We start from the raw sequence: 17,066 nt of genomic DNA, 5'->3' as shown, positions 1-17,066 counted from the left end.
TCTCCCACTGATGCGTTGTGTATGTCCCGCTGCAGCGGGCACGTGGTGCAGTAACGTTGGCTACGTCTTTTGCAGCAAGATCATATAGGAGGTTAATGTCAAAATAAGAAAGTATTAAATTGGCCCCTTGTCCATAAGTAGTTGAAATATTGAGTAACCTATTTTGTGTTATATAGTTTAAAGGCTCGTCATTCAGGCAGCTTTGTTTGTGTTTTAGTATTTGAGTCTTTCATTGACTATGTGGCAGTGGAGCAGTTGGATGGCGATAACAAATACGATGCTGGGGAGCATGGTTTGCAGGTAAATGATTTTCTGACTTCCCTAATGTGGTATTTGTCTACATGTGCCGTATAGAAACATGCAAATCCACTGACGCACCGTACGTACACTTTATATTCTGCTATAAAGAAGAAAAAGAACCGTGGTTCTATTCCGATGCTGCAGAGATTTCACGTGGTGTAAATCAGTTAATTTCATTGGTTGCATACACTTGCAGTGATTTGTGCGGACATATGTAACTACGGCTTTGGGATAATGTGTATGACATCAATATCACCCCAAGATCAGGCATTTATCTTGCTCGTGTGCTAGGGGTGACTGGCCGCTAGATGAGTAGTGACCCTAGGCAAAACCCCTCAACGCTGAGACAACACCGTGTTCAATCATGATTTCGTAGTCCATTGTACAGTAATACTGTAATAAACGCCTAAATATGTGGGATAAGTATCATTCCCGTACTCGCGATCCTGCCGAGTGAACTTCCACTTGCTTCATGCCCACTGTGGAACACCATGCAGAAAAGGTCCCGTAAGGGAAAACGAGGCGATGCACTGCTGCTGGAAGAAAGGGCGGGGTCACGTTAGAAAATCCAAATCAATTTGGCTCATGGCAACAAACAATGATGGGACAACGTAAACCTGGCATGGTTCACACCTATGGGCGCTTTGTTAAAACGCCCATAAGCGTGAAATGCGTCAGGTTTTCGTTTGCCTATCCTCATTGTTTTTGTTGCCATGAGCCAAATTGATTTTTATTTTCTAAGATGATCCCGCCCTTCCAGCAGCAGTGCACTGCCTCCTATTCCCACACAGGACTTTGTTTGCATTATATTCTGCTATATAAGTGCAGCATGGGAAAAATGAGATGTCAGACTATTAGACATGGAGATTCTATGTTACAGTTACCAGAGAGGCATTATTGTAGTAAGGTTAACACTTATGTCGAGTCATTTAGTTTGTCGGAACTAAAATTTAAACCATGCTATATATTTTGTAGAACTGAGGGGAACCCAGGGTAATGACCAAATGACGTCTCGGCTTCTCATTCATTCTCTAACACCACATTGAATTCTGCAAACCGTATCTTGAATCATACTTTTAAATTATTCAGTGTAAACTGATCTGTGGTTTAACAATACAGCATCAAAATATGTATTTTAAATTCTCTTAACAATTGTGATGGGACCTAAAAAACAGAATTGAGAACTTTTGCAACAAGAAGCAAATGTTATGTACACTGTAATGCCTTTTTGGAAGTGTTCACGTAAAGAACATAGCTTGGGTTGTTCATAAAGGTAATATATTGTTTTTCTATTTGTAGGAAGCAGAGAAAGGTGTGAAGTTTCTAACTTTACCCCCAGTGTTACATCTTCAACTTATGAGATTCATGTATGATCCTCAAACTGACCAAAACATCAAGATCAATGACAGGTATTGGTGTAAACGTCTCCTCTGGTTTGTATGTTGTGCTGTTTTCCATTTTAAGTTGATTCATTGGCTATTTAAAATCCCTTCCCCATCAAATATAAATGTAACTTGCCCAGTCCGACGACAAATATTTGAAATGTTAAATTGCATCTAATGTTCCTTTACAGAAAAAGGATGATTGCGGTGTAAGTTTGCGTTCCCACTTATATGCACCATTAAATTACATTTAATTAAAAAAAACATGGACAATGTGTATTACACAGATAACATCTCTACTGAAATTGGTTGTAGTTTGTGTGGAAGAATGCATATGGGAGAAACGCACTGTATAGTTTTACCAAAACGGAGGGAATGCGTTGTGTACAGTAGTTTCACCTTTTAATACTGTGCTGTTCATTAGAAATGTTCATGTATTACCCTATTTCCTTGATTCTAAGACGCACCTTTTTTCCGATTTTCACATGTCTGAAATCAGGGTGCGTCTTAGAATCGATGTATTACATTTTTTTTTATATATATATATATATATATATATTTATTAAAGTGTCTACAGTACTAACCCCCTCTTCTCACTTACCATGTTTCAGAAGAGGTCCCATGTCAGCGGAAAACGAAGCAGCTGGCGGCGACATGAGAGGTCCCACGTCTGCAGATGGTTGAAGATACAGCGGGCGGGTGTGCGGCGGCAGTAGAGGTCCCAAGTCAGCAGATGAATGAAGATAACAAGACAGCGGGCGGGCGGCAGCAGGAGATCATAATAGCAGGAAAGCCGAGCAGGAGAAGAGCGACACAGGGGGAACAGCTTGGGAGGTGCACACTGTAACACCAGAAGTCAGTCACCGGTCAACTTCCAGTGTTAGTGTGCACCTCCCAAGCTGTTCCCATGTGTCACTCTGCTCCTGCTCAGCTCTCCTGCTATTATGATCTCCTGCCGCCGCCCGCTGTCTTATCTTCATTCACCTGCAGACTTGGGACCTGTCCTGCCGCCGCACACCTGCCCGCTGTCCATCTTCAACCATATGCAGACGTGGGACCTCTCCTGCCGCCGCTGCTCATGTCATCCTCCGCTGACATGGGACCTCTCCTGAAACATGGCAAGTGAAAAAGTAATTTTCCTGGATTGTAAGGGCCAAATCAATGCTGCATCTTACAATCGAGGAAATACGGTAGTTTAACCCTAGATAGTGGTGTTAGGCGTCTATAAACTAACGTTGTAGCTGATTTTAATATAAGTCAGCATGACACTGTTGCAACTAACCTCCACTGTTGACCTCAGTCTGGTGTAATTACAGAAATATTGATGGAAAACTAAGAAAATGCCTGTAAACCTGAACATGCATATGAGAGGAAGTTCATTTAGAGCCATATTTCTTGTCCGTACCCCCACATTGTACTGTAACTGGTTAATGTTGGCGCTATATAAATATGAATATTTACTAGGCAGTCTTCTGCCATTAGACACCTGTTGGTCCTGGAAGATGCCATTCAGACATTCAAGTGACTGCTGTAAGGATTCTTCCAGTGCCGGAAGGAGTCTCAGTGCAGACGACTACCTCGTACATATGGACCTTAACCCCCTGAAATCTAGGGACTGAACCCTCACAATCATTCCATTTATCCAGCCAAGGTTTAATTGCAAACAAAATGTGGGCAGGTTACCCATTTTTCTTTGATCCTTTTCTCTGTTAACAGGTTTGAGTTTCCAGAGCAGTTACCACTGGACGAATTCCTCCAGAAGACGGACGCCAAGGATCCTGCAAACTATATTCTTCACGCCGTGTTGGTGCACAGCGGGGACAACCACGGAGGGCACTATGTTGTTTATTTGAATCCCAAAGGAGAAGGCAAAGTATGTGTTTACCCACTAAAAAGATTGAACTTCCAACACTTAGAGTCCCAGATGTGACGCACATGAAGCACTGTGACCATCTTCTTTTGTTACCTGTTCTGCATTCCATCGATTTGAGTAAAATGCTTCAATGAGACTTTATAGGTGCTCCTGTAGCTGCTGCCAAATAGGACGTGCTAAGGGCCTGTTTGAGTTGAGAGCTGCTTTTGTAGCTAATTTGACGCAGCAGTGCCACTGAAGATATGTAGCAGCAAACTGCATAACCCACATAACGCATACTATTTTAACATGGTTTTTATAATTTGCTTCAATTTGTGCTCAAACGTTACTCTGTGGGGGGATAATGGCAAATATACGGGTATTTTTATGGTGTTATACTAGTGTTATCCATGGGGCTCATGTAAGGGTTACAGTTGTTTACTCGGCTCTGAAGTCACTTTGAATCCTGCGCCCTGCAAATATTCTATGAAATAATTGTTTTCTCTCTGAAATAGATAACTACTGGAGGCATTTACAGTGACGTATGTGATCAGGATGATAAAGGCAATGGAAAGGTAGTTTATGAATAAATACTGCGGCTTTAAATCATTTGGTTTAACTATTCTATGTTTGTAATTATCCTCTCGACATTGCAGCTGGTGCTAATATTGATGAATGTCCAATGGTAGATGAACGGCTATTTTTAATTTTTTTGTAGGATTGACGTTATTGGGTAACAAGTATATGTGATTAATGCTTTTTAATCTGTATTAAAATACTTTTTGTTTTTACTCAAAATTTGAATTTTAATATGATGGGGGAGAGATAAAAGAGCTGGGGCAGGGAGGGCTAACTACAGTCCTCAAGGGCCCACAACAAGTCAGGTTTTTCAAGATATCCCTGCTTCAGCACCGGTGGCTGTCAAAGATTGAGTCGCCTCTGGTGAAGCTGGGATATCCTGAAAAACATGACTTGTTGGTGGGCCTTTGAGGACTGGAGTTGCCCACCCTGCCCCCTGAGCTGGGGGGATGATCAGGCACGGAGGTTGGTACAATTTATAGACCAAGTAACTGTTAAGTTATTAAAGATCACATGTACACAAAGCGTTCTGAATTTTGGTGTTTGGTTCAAATTATAGTAGACCAGGCGAAAAACTAAAAATGGTAGAAAGGCAGAAGAAGCCGGTGTGTGCAGCTCCTGAGGCTAACATTCAGATTATGAGGTAGTCTCGAACACCACTAAAAATGGCAAACCGCTCAATCCCCAATGCCGCTTGTTTTAATTATTGATGTAAAAAATACTATGCTGCACAGGGATAATATTAAAAACGAGGCGGCTACCATCTGAGGAAACCAGTTTAATGTTCTCAAACTACAAAACATGTAGGCCGTGATTCATGAAACTGACGTGGGATATCGCACACCAATCTGGCGGTAACCATTACAGCTGGATGGGTGCAGTGCCCGGCATTACAGGCGAATAAATGCCTGGCCATAGTGCTAATCCACATTGCCAAAGGTCTTCTCTGCATCCAGCTAACCTGACTGGGGTCTGCTATTTTTGGGCCAATGGGGATTAGATTAATTGCTCTCCTTTGTATTGTCAGAACTCTGGTTTCCTGGGATTTAAACTGACCATGTCACAGTGAACTAAATTTAAGAGAAATTCGTTCAGTTTAGTGGACCGAGTTTATAGTTGGCACAGCACGCTTGGTCTTTACCAGGTTTATACATCACGGTAAAAGTGACTTTTATAACAAGGATGTAAAAGATTTACCTTCTACGGTTAAATACGTTTAGTAGGCGGGGAGAAGGTCTGTGCAATCTGTGTGTAAATTTGAGAATCCATTTGCGCAGCAAGGTTTTTACATTTTTAATAGTAGTAAATGTGTATTGAACTGTTAAAATAAAATTGCCCTCAATTATCCAGCCTCAAAAGTCTCAATGTTTAAATAGAGAACTGCCCTCAGGAGAATCAAGATTTGCCGGTGTTCTAGCGGAGCAGCCAGGTCTGGCCTATCTGATGGCATAGACTCCGGGGTAAAATTAATTCTTGCGTCAACTTCAAATCTCAAAGTAGAAATCTTGGTCCCTGCTTATTAAGTTCCTAGCTTGTTAAAGGCAAACTTCATTTTATGAAAAGAATAAAATATACGGATGGGAATAAACAAAGAAAGGACAGAACGTTCATCCCTACTATGTGATATTAATGTACAAATGGATTCGTCTCCTAGCTAAGATCCTCTTGATTGGTATCATAGTGTCATAAAGCTGGAGCACTGTGCCCAACTTGGGGATAGCATGCCTTCAGAGTGAACTGCAAAGTCAGACCGAATTGGGCCTTGGTTTATATTCCTCTTCAGAAAGCTGGGAAGTTTTCAGATCGGCCTGTGAGTGAGGCGTAACTTTTGGTGGACATCTTTGGGCTAAACAACCCAAATTGGCTTGTCAGTCTTGCTTGGTACAGGGCTCTGCTGCAAGTGAGGCGGGGGGGTTGAAGTCTCAACCTCTGCAGGAAGACTGCGCCATCTTTTGGATAATTTAATGAAGCTTGTCCCCTGTTGTTGAAAGCAATCTGCTTAAATGGGAACCCACCCTGATGACGGATATTCTTATCCATACCAGGGTATGAAGGTGTTGTCATTGAAGGTCTGAAGGTGCTTTCTGTTCAGATTAGATCGGGTTTAGATCTGACTGCGGTTAAAATCACTTTTTGTTTTAGAACAGTGAAAACTAATCCAGTCCTGTGAGTTTCTCGATTAGGTGATCTTGGTCTCGGACCCCTAAGTGAGCAATTTCAGCAAAAACTGCTTATCTGGCAAAAAAGATCGGAATCATTTCACAAAGTTATCATCGCGCTTTGTGACCTGTATTGTGTAAGTAAATTGTTGTGGCGGCCCTATTTTGTCATCTTGCCTTTCCAGTAAGCTGTAGACCTGGAATTGACGTAATGAACCTTCTTGATGGGTTATATTTTGGGTGTTAATTCGTCCATTTATTTTCAAGTCAGTCGTTTTACCCAAAATTGTAATTTATAGGTTATTCTGAGCTTTTTTTCTAGTTACAGCTGGAGCATGTACTTAAAAAAATATACATACACACATTCATGCGCACACATATTCACGCGCGTGCACATATTCGTGCGCACAAACACACCCCTTCATGCAGACACACACCCCTTCATGCAGACACACACACCCCTTCATGCAGACACACACACCCCTTCATGCAGACACACACACCCCTTCATGCAGACACACACACCCCTTCATGCAGAGACACACGCACACCTTCATGCAGACACGCCTTCATGCAGACACGCCTACACGCCTTCGTGCAGACACGCCAACACGCCTTCGTGCAGACACGCCTACACGCCTTCGTGCAGACACGCCTACACGCCTTCGTGCAGACACGCCTACACGCCTTCGTGCAGACACGCCTACACGCCTTCGTGCAGACACGCCTACACGCCTTCGTGCAGACACGCCTACACGCCTTCGTGCAGACACGCCTACACGCCTTCGTGCCTACTCGCCTTCGTGCAGACACGCCTACACGCCTTCGTGCAGACACGCCTACACGCCTTCATGCAGACATGCCTACACGCCTTCATGCAGACACGCCTACACGCCTTCATGCAGACACGCCTACACGCCTTCATGCAGACACGCCTACACGCCTTCACGCAGACACACCTACACGCCTTCACGCAGACATACCTACACGCCGACACGCCTTCACGCAGACACGCCTTCACGCAGACACGCCTTCACGCAGACACGCCTTCACGCAGACACGCCTTCACGCAGACACGCCTTCACGCAGACACGCCAACCCGCCTTCATGCAGACACGCCGACCCGCCTTCATGCAGACACGCCGACCCGCCTTCATGCAGACACCCCTACACGCCGACCCGCCTTCACGCAGACACGCCTTCACGCAGACACGCCTTCACGCAGACACGCCTTCACGCAGACACGCCTTCACGCAGACACGCCTACACGCAGACACGCCTTCCCGCAGACACGCCTTCACGCAGACACGCCTACACGCCTTCACGCAGACACGCCTACACGCCTTCACGCAGACACGCCTACACGCCTTCATGCAGACACGCCTACACGCCTTCACGCAGACACGCCTACACGCCTTCATGCAGACACGCCTACACGCCTTCATGCAGACACGCCTACACACACACTTATTCACACACACCTACACACGCTTATTCAGACACGCTTATTCACTCTTATTCAGACACACGCACACTCTTTTCAGTTATCAATGGTTGATAGTCTTGTGTTCAAATTGACTGCAAGGGAGCATGTGGCAAGGTACCATCTTCATGGCTTTGTTTTATTTTAGTGGGCACATTGAATATTTTAGGCAGTAGTCAAGATGAAAAAGGCAAGTTTCTATTTTGTGAGATTGTTTAAAGAAACACCCTGCTTGTCCATGAAGGCAAATCTAAGCTGACATCTTGTCCGGTCCCACCCCCCTCCTCCTACTGATATACGGTACTATTTTACGGCTGTACAGTATATGGTCTGTTAGCAATGCAGCAGAATGTGCTTTAGTACATTCTGTAATACAGATAGTGTTACTTGTTTTATTGATGTGTTCTGAGAGTTCTGGGTTCTAGTTGACACTAGAATCTTTTAACGTATTCAACTTGTACATGTGTGTAGAAACCACACATCTCACCTTGTTTTTCAGTCTCTGGTTTAGAGATCATTGAATGGAGAGTAGGAGCTGTTTTCTGATATGCCAAACAGATGCTCCATAGATGTGTATGGTCTTGTGTTATTGCTTTATATGGTGTTATACTGACAGGTGTTTAAACTTATTTCTGCACATGTTGGACTGTAAAAGTGCCTGTGCTCCGAGGGTCAGCATTGAGTTCTGGGGTGTTCTGCTTTGCATGTTCCGTAGCACAGCACTGCCCCTAATCATTTACTCCAGCAAAGATATCATCTTGGATTCCAATGTGATGTATTTTCTGTCAGGTTGAAAAACCAAGTAATCAAGTAACTTAATACTGAAGGACTTTTTTAACTGCTAAATCAGTTCACATTTCAGTCCTGCCTGCCAGTCACTGCCAACCGGAGGAATGGCACAGCCTTCTTTTTCTGTCTGAATAATTGTTCTGTACACCATTTATTTAAAAGTGTTTTTTTGTCAAATATGTACTTTTGGAAAGACTTCATTACAATTATGTAGTATGTTTTTGGGGGGTGTGAGGGTCAGGAGTTTAAAGCAAATATACAACAAAATATAGTGTGTGTGTGTGTGTGTACACACACACATATATGTATATATGTACACACACATATGTGTGTGTGTGTGTGTGTGTGTGTGTGTGTGTGTGTGTGTGTGTGTATATATATATATATACATATATATACATACACTTTTTTTTTTTGTTTTTTTGCACGATCATTCGGTCTTGGTGGTAATTCTGATTCTTTACTGAGCCTATCTCGGCTTCAGAAATTACAGCAGTTTAATCCTGAATGAGTAACGAATACAAATTCTGTGTTGTAGGAAAGGAAATGTGATAAGGTTAAAAGCTGAATACGAATTATGTGTTTTAGGCCCCACTTTCACTGCATTCATTTTATGCCACGATTCCATTTCAGATGAATAGCAAGTGTCCTACATAATTTGACCAGATTATCTCATTGAGTGCTGGAGGTGTCTGTATTTATGGCCTCCCCGCACTGCTATTTTCCTATCTTTCACCCGGTGACATCTATATTTAGATTTGTGTCTTCTTTCTGCAGTGGTGTAAGTTTGATGACGACGTCGTCTCAAGATGCACAAAAGAAGAAGCCATTGAGCATAATTATGGCGGCCATGATGATGACCTATCCGTTCGACACTGCACTAATGCTTATATGTTGGTTTACATCAGGGAATCCAAACTTAGTAAGTGTTCTAAACACGCAACCATAAGCAGAACTTAAGATGCTTTCAGATCTACTAGTACAGGAGTGGCCACCAACAGGCCAGGTTTTCAGGATACCCCTGATTCAGTACATGTGGCTGTCCTCGACTGAGCCACCTAGGCTCAAGCAGAAATATCCTGAATACCTGGCCTGTTTGTTGCCCTTAAAGACTAGAGTTGGCCACTCCTGTACTAGTTTAATAGTAGTATTTGTGTTTTGATATTCTTGTAGTATGATCTTGTTAAAAGTTTTTTTTCGCCCCAACCCCCCGTGGCAAAAATAAATAATTTTGAGAATCATATTACACATACTTTATAAGATTCAGTCCAAAATAAGAAATGTCAAAATATATATATATATATATCACGCTACTTTCACGTCTTTTTCTCTTAAGTACGGGTGCGGTATCTTTGGCTAGCATAAAAATCGTAGTTCACACTGCTTAGTTCTAATACCATATGTATGGGAAACCTATCCAGCCATGAAAATTGCAAAGCTAGTACAACCAACCTCGCACTGATGAGACCCATAAAGGTCGAAACATGTCTGCGAATGGTTTGACTGGCTTTGCATCTAATCCCATGCTGTGCTTAAAAGCTGTGTGAACAGCAGAGCATTTGCTTACAATGGTTCCATGTAAAAATGGATCTCGGGCAAAAGGTGACAAATTGTGTGTCTATTTGCATATCATTTCCCAGAATCCCTTGCTGCAGTGGGAGCACTGTATGCGAGGTGGTAATGGTGAAAGGCAGGTTTGTAGACCTGTCTAAGACATGTGAATGTGCTCACAAGTGATATTCTTTATCGGCTTTATGCTAACGGTGGAGGGTTTTTGTCGCCTTTTTCACCCACCATAACTTAATGTGTATATTCCTCAAAGTAATGAATTATGACATTTCATTTTAAGGATTTTGACGATTCAAGATGCAGTTAAATTGCTGCTCAAATTAATTAAAAAAAAATAGTTTTTTTTAAATGGACCAATAAGTTTTTCATAGGTTTAATTATTGTTTTTCCAATTTGTGTCCAAACAGACGTGCTAATTGTAAACCACCAGCCCTACAATTGTTTAGTTCAAAGGGAAAAAAACAAATACTTTCTTGTTTTAGGTGAAGTTTTACAAGCTGTCACAGATCATGATATCCCTCAGCAGCTGGTGGAGAGACTTCAAGAAGAAAAACGGATAGAAGCTCAGAAAAGAAAGGAGCGACAAGAGGCCCATCTATACATGCAAGTGCAGGTCCGTCTAAAGCCATTTCCCTCATAATACGAGTGCTATACATCATTTCACAGGGGAGGCGTTTGAGGTGTCCTGCTTTTTAAAGCGTCTTGCAGTCACCATTCGTTGTAAAAATGTTTGTCGAACTTAATTTGTAAACCTTTTTTGACTTTCAGATAGTGGCAGAGGACCAGTTCTGTGGCCACCAAGGCAATGACATGTATGATGAAGAGAAAGTGAAATACACGGTGTTCAAAGTATTAAAAAACTCCACCCTTGCAGAATTTGTTCAGAACCTCTCACAGACTATGGTAAGTGGTGTATCGAGCCAGATCTGCCCTCTCACTAACTCCTCTGACAATGGCAGGCTTCATCCGTGGTACCTTACTTTGGTTGTGCACTCATAAAATGCATTCAAAAGCATTGCGGAAAAACACGTCATGGTGTAAACGGCCTCATATCTGGTGTATTAGAGTAACAATCCATTTCCTGAACCCTATCCGGAGGGGGGAGGGGAGGTTGAATCTACAGTGTTATTAAGGCACTTGTGTAGTTTTAAGTGTTCGGAGCAGGAGGGGAAAGTACTACTGTTTCTGTTGGCCACTGATTTTCTGTTCCTTTGTTCCTTACCCAGTTTTTAAAATCAGTGTAGCTGTAAAGCAATATGGAACATATTGGGGTTGGAGTGGTTAACTCCAGTCCTCCAGGGCCACCAACAGGTCAGGTTTTAAGGATGTTAATGCATCGACACTTGTGGCTCAGTTGACTGGGCCACTGATTGATTGAGCCACCTTTTGTTGGACCAGGGATATCTTTAACCTGATCTGTTGGTGGCCCTTGAAGTCTGGAGTTGGCCGCCCCTGTACTAGAGGAATTTTTGTAGGTTAATTAGCAGTGCCCATTAAAAAAATAATAATACAAGCAACGTACCTTTAAAGGTGCAATCCGTCCTAGGACCAAAATGAGCAGTGACATGTTTAAGGCGTTTGCACTTGCGAAACCCTCTGTCCCCTTATTACTCACTTTATAGGCCTTAGAACCAGGACCACATGGGCTAGAGATTGCGTTAATATTTAATTCACACGCACCCCACTTTCAGAGGCCCTGATGAAAGAAAATCCCAAAACATCCACATGATTTCTTCAGACACAAATACATTGTCATTGTTTGAAATGTTGTTTTTGAGAACTAACTGGGATTAAACCTCAAGATGCGTGTCATTTACAAGTTCTTACTTCTTTATTTATTTTTATCTGTAGGGATTTCCGCAGGATCAGATTCGGTTATGGCCCATGCAAGCCAGAAGTAATGGGACAAAAAGGCCAGCGATGTTGGATTATGAAGCGGATTGCAATAAAACGGTAAATATTCAATAGCTATACACTTTTCTTCTGGATTCATGTACAGAATGCATTAGTAGGGTAATGCTGCACTCCCCAAAAGAACAAAATGTACAATAAATACCGGTGCCCCTGGTTCAGAAATCTCTGGGTGGTACTCCAATATCTGATAGGAAGGAAAAAACCTGGGCACTGCGGATTTCTGCTTAGAAAATGTATTCATTGGCTCACAATAAATTTTCTATGCAGAAATCCGCAGTGCCCAGGTTTTTTCCTTCCTATCAGAAAGCATTAGTGACAACTTTTTTCCGCTCGTGCTTTGCAGTTTGAATCCATTTGACTGAACAAGTGCAGTACGTTGTGGGAACCTCCACAGTTCCTTGTTGACTATTTTAGCTAAGCGGTAACCCAGCAGCTGCCCTTTGGCTGAATCTTTGTTCACACGAAGTGTCGTTTGTGCCATCATAAATGATGGTACAATTAAAACAAGCCAGCAGGCCTGGGCACAAGTGTGTAAATGGTTGCACCAACACATATAACTATGCGTGAGGAACTAAAGCAGATTTCTTGGATTCAGCTTAAAACTTGTCACTTTGATTTGCAATGTGAGGCGCTATTGTCATGTTAAATAACACAAATTGCGCAACTGTAACAAACCTTGGTTCCCATGCATATGAATGCAAGTAAAAGCGTGCTAAATCTTGGCACCCTTTTGTGACACTGGGACTAAACGTCTGTAAAGAAATACACTTTACCTTTTTTACATTTGGATGGGACATTTAAAGAAAAATGAAACCCCCGGTTCTTTTCTCATTATTTGTTGAAGAAAAATATCACCGCACCCGGAATAAAAAAAAAACAGGGAAGTACGTTTATAAAAACCAATAATTTTTTTTCACAATCTGGTGAGATATACAGTTATGTCAGTGCCTGACCACAGGCAATGAAAGGTATCTCTTCCTCCGTTTGGCCGTTTCTCTATACCATGTGGATAATAAAGGCGTAAGGCAGCCTCTTTGAAAAGGTATAAAGAAGACTTCTTTATCTTAAAATCCGAGAAAACAACTCACACAGTATGTCCTCAGACATACCCCCAAGGAAGCAGGAACTCCCTGTGAAACTAGTAGGGTGACGGAGGACCAGATTGAGTGTGACACACGAGATCCCGGAAGTGACGTCAGATGCCGACTGGGACAGCAAGGACGATTGCAACATAGAGAGAAAGGGACCGTCTTTATCTGGCTCCTAGTTTGAACTGAATGTGTGAGTTGTTTTCTCTGATTTTAATATAAAGAAGTCTACGTTATACCTTTCCAAAGAAGGTGCCTAACGCCTTCATTATCCACATAGTCTGGAGAAACGGCCAAACGGAGGAAAAGATGCATGTCGGTGCCTGTCCACAGGCAAGTAAATGTTTACTGCATATCTCACCAGATTGTGAACATTTATTTTGATATATCTATCTTATACTATATTAGTGAAAGCACTGTATGTTTGCCTGCCTGCCTGCATGCATGCCTGCCTGCTGGATGTCCGGTGTCCCTAGGGGAAATCTCATTGGTCCCTTGGGCCGCCCCCGCACACCTCTCATTGGCCTGAGGCGGAGTGACGGCCCAAAGGACACACAGGGACAAAAACACACACACAGGGATATACACACACACACGGACACACACACACGGACACACACGGACACACACACGGACACACACACAGTAGGGGGGGGGGTGTACATTAGCAGCATGTATAACCCGGGGGGGGGGGGGGGGGGCCCTCACATACCCGCCGGAGCCTCCGCCTCTTCCTCCCCGAAATCAGCCTCCCCCCCCGGCGCCGCTACAGTCAGCGGAGGAGCGAGTGCCCGGGACACAGCGGGGGAGCGGCCACAACAAGCTGCCTCCCGCCTCAGTTCCACGTGGGAGCGGCCGGACGGGTGAGTGAGCGGCCTTCACCTCCCCTCACCCCCCTTCAAATCACCTCCCCCCCCTCTCACCCCCCTTCAAATCACCTACCCCCCCCCCCCCCCCCCGGCGCCGCTACTGTCAGCGGCGAGTGCCCGGGACACAGCGGGGGAGCGGCCACAACAAGCTGCCTCCCGCCTCAGTTCCACGTGGGAGCGGCCGGACGGGTGAGTGAGCGGCCTTCACCTCCCCTCACCCCCCTTCAAATCACCTCCCCTCCACCCCCCCCCCCCCCCCCCCCCGGCGCCGCTACAGTCAGCGGAGCGAGCGAGCGCCCGGGACACAGCGGGGGACCGGCCACAACAAGCTGCCTCCCGCCTCAGATCCACGTGGGAGCGGCCGGACGGGTGAGGGAGCTGCCGAACGGGTGAGTGAGCGGCCGGACGGGTGAGGGAGCGGCCTTCACCTCCCCACACCCCCCTTCACCTCCCCTCACCCCCCTTCACCTCCCCTCACCCCCCTTCATCTCACCTCCCCTCACCCACCCCTCACCTCCCCTCACTCCACTTCCCTTCCACCTCCCTCCACCCCCCCTTCACCTCCCCTCCACCCCCCCTTCACCTCCCCTCCACCCCCCCTTCACCTCCCCTCCACCCCCCCTTCACCCCCCCCCCCCCCCCACCTCCCCTTCACCCCCCCCCCCCCCACCTCCCCTTCACCCCCCCGACCTCCCCTTCACCCCCCCCACCTCCCCTTCACCCCCCCCCACCTCCCCTTCACCCCCCCCCACCTCCCCTTCACCTCCCCTCCACCCCCCCCCTTCACCTCCCCTCCACCCTCCCCTCCACCCCCCCCCTCACCTCGCCTCCACCCCCCCTTCACCTCCCCTTCACCCCCCCCCCCACCTCCCCTTCACCCACCTCCCCTTCACCCCCCCCCACCTCCCCTTCACCCCCCCACCTCCCCTTCACCCCCCCACCTCCCCTTCACCCCCCCGACCTCTCCTTCACCCCCCTTCACCTCCCCTTCACCCCCCCCCCCACCTCCCCTCCACCCCCCCCCCCTTCACCTCCCCTCCACCCCCCCCTTCACCTCCCCTCCACCCCCCCCTTCACCTCCCCTCCACCCCCCCCTCACCTCCCCTCCACCCCCCCTTCACCTCCCCTCCACCCCCCTTCACCTCCCCTCCACCCCCCCTTCACCCCCCCTTCACCTCCCCTCCACCCCCCCCCCTTTTCACCTCCCCTCCACCCCCACCTTCACCTTCCCTTCACTCCCCCCTTACAACCTCTCACCACCTCCACCCCCCTTCCCCCCACCCCCCCCTTCCCACCACCTCCCCCGCACCCCCCCCCCTTCCCACCACCTCCCCCCCCTTCCCACCACCTCCCCCGCACCCCCCCCCCTTCCCACCACCTCCCCCGCACCCGCACCCCCCCCCCTTTCCCACCACCTCCCCCCCACCCCACCACCTCCCCCCCACCCCACCACCTCCCCCCCACCTCCCCTTCCCCCCCACCCCCCTCCTTCCCACCACCTCCCTCCCCCCCCACCCCCCCCCCCTTCCCTGAGGCGGAGTCACGGGCCAAAGGACACACAGGGACACAGACACACACACACACACACGTACACACACACGCACGTAGACACACACGCACGTACACGTAGACACACACACATGTACACGTAGACACGCACACACACATGTACACGTAGACACGTACACACACACACACACGTACACACACACACACATGTACACGTAGACACGTACACACACACACACATGTACACGTATACTCACACACATGTACACGTACACACACACATGGAGACATACACACACACATGGAGACATACAAACACATACGTGGAGACATACACACACACACATGTACACATACACACACACACGTATACACTCACACACGTATACACACAGGTATACATACACATAATGTATACACACACACATGTATACACACACATGTATACACACACACACATGTATACACACACACATGTATACACACACACACACATGTATACACACACACACACACACGTGTATACACACACGTGTATACACACACGTGTATACACACACGTGTATACACACACACACATGTGTATACACACACACGTGTATACACACACACATGTGTATACACACACACGTGTGTACACACACACACGTGTACACACACACACATGTACACACACACACATGTGTACACACACACACACATGTGTACACACACACACACGTGTACACACACACACACACGTGTACACACACACACACACGTGTACACACACACACACATGTGTACACACACACACATGTGTACACACACACACACATGTGTACACACACACACACATGTGTACACACACACACACGTGTACACACACACACGTGTACACACACACATGTGTACACACACACATGTATACACACACACATGTGTATACACACACATGTATACACACACACATGTGTATACACACACAAACATGTGTATACACACACACACACACACACTTATACACACACACACATACAATGTATACACACAAACATGTATACACACACACAAACATGTATACACGTGTATACACACACACGTATACACACACACAATATATACATACACACAATGTATACACACACACGTGTATACACACACGTGTATACACACACACACGTGTATACACACACACACGTGTATACACACACACACGTGTATACACACACACACGTGTATACACACACACACGTGTATACACATACACACGTGTATACACACACACACGTGTATACACATACACACACACGTGTATACACATACACACACACGTGTATACACACACACACCCCAGCACTACCACATCAGCACACCGGTATCCCATGCCCCCCCAGCACACTGGCATTCTCGGCTCCCCACCATTCCCAGCCCCCATCAACACCATCAGCACCCACACATCGCCACCTTTGCACCTCCCCCATCGGCACACCCACATCCGCACCCCCACATCAGCACCAAACCCTCCCAAATCAGCACACCAATACAATCACCATCAGTACAGCCACAGCAGCACTACCACCGCACATGGGCC

General features: G+C 46.1%; 1 protein-coding gene across 4 annotated transcripts in view; it reads left to right on the top strand.

Moving 5' to 3' along the window:
- USP7 (ubiquitin specific peptidase 7) overlaps nt 1-17,066 on the top strand; it is an 84,789-nt gene that overhangs the window by 52,775 nt on the left and 14,948 nt on the right. For all 4 annotated transcript variants that reach the window (XM_075565326.1, XM_075565325.1, XM_075565328.1 and 1 more), the window contains exons 11-18: nt 218-300; nt 1,600-1,709; nt 3,399-3,555; nt 4,050-4,109; nt 9,322-9,466; nt 10,596-10,726; nt 10,882-11,016; nt 11,965-12,066. In XM_075565326.1, coding sequence (XP_075421441.1) covers nt 218-300; nt 1,600-1,709; nt 3,399-3,555; nt 4,050-4,109; nt 9,322-9,466; nt 10,596-10,726; nt 10,882-11,016; nt 11,965-12,066 — 923 coding nt within the window. The remainder of the gene's footprint in view (nt 1-217; nt 301-1,599; nt 1,710-3,398; nt 3,556-4,049; nt 4,110-9,321; nt 9,467-10,595; nt 10,727-10,881; nt 11,017-11,964; nt 12,067-17,066) is intronic.

Source organism: Ascaphus truei, chromosome 11 (genome assembly GCF_040206685.1).
Source record: "Ascaphus truei isolate aAscTru1 chromosome 11, aAscTru1.hap1, whole genome shotgun sequence".
Classification (NCBI taxonomy): domain Eukaryota; kingdom Metazoa; phylum Chordata; class Amphibia; order Anura; family Ascaphidae; genus Ascaphus; species Ascaphus truei.
Note: the sequence above shows the minus strand (reverse complement) of the source record. Positions and strands in the feature narration are given on the sequence as shown.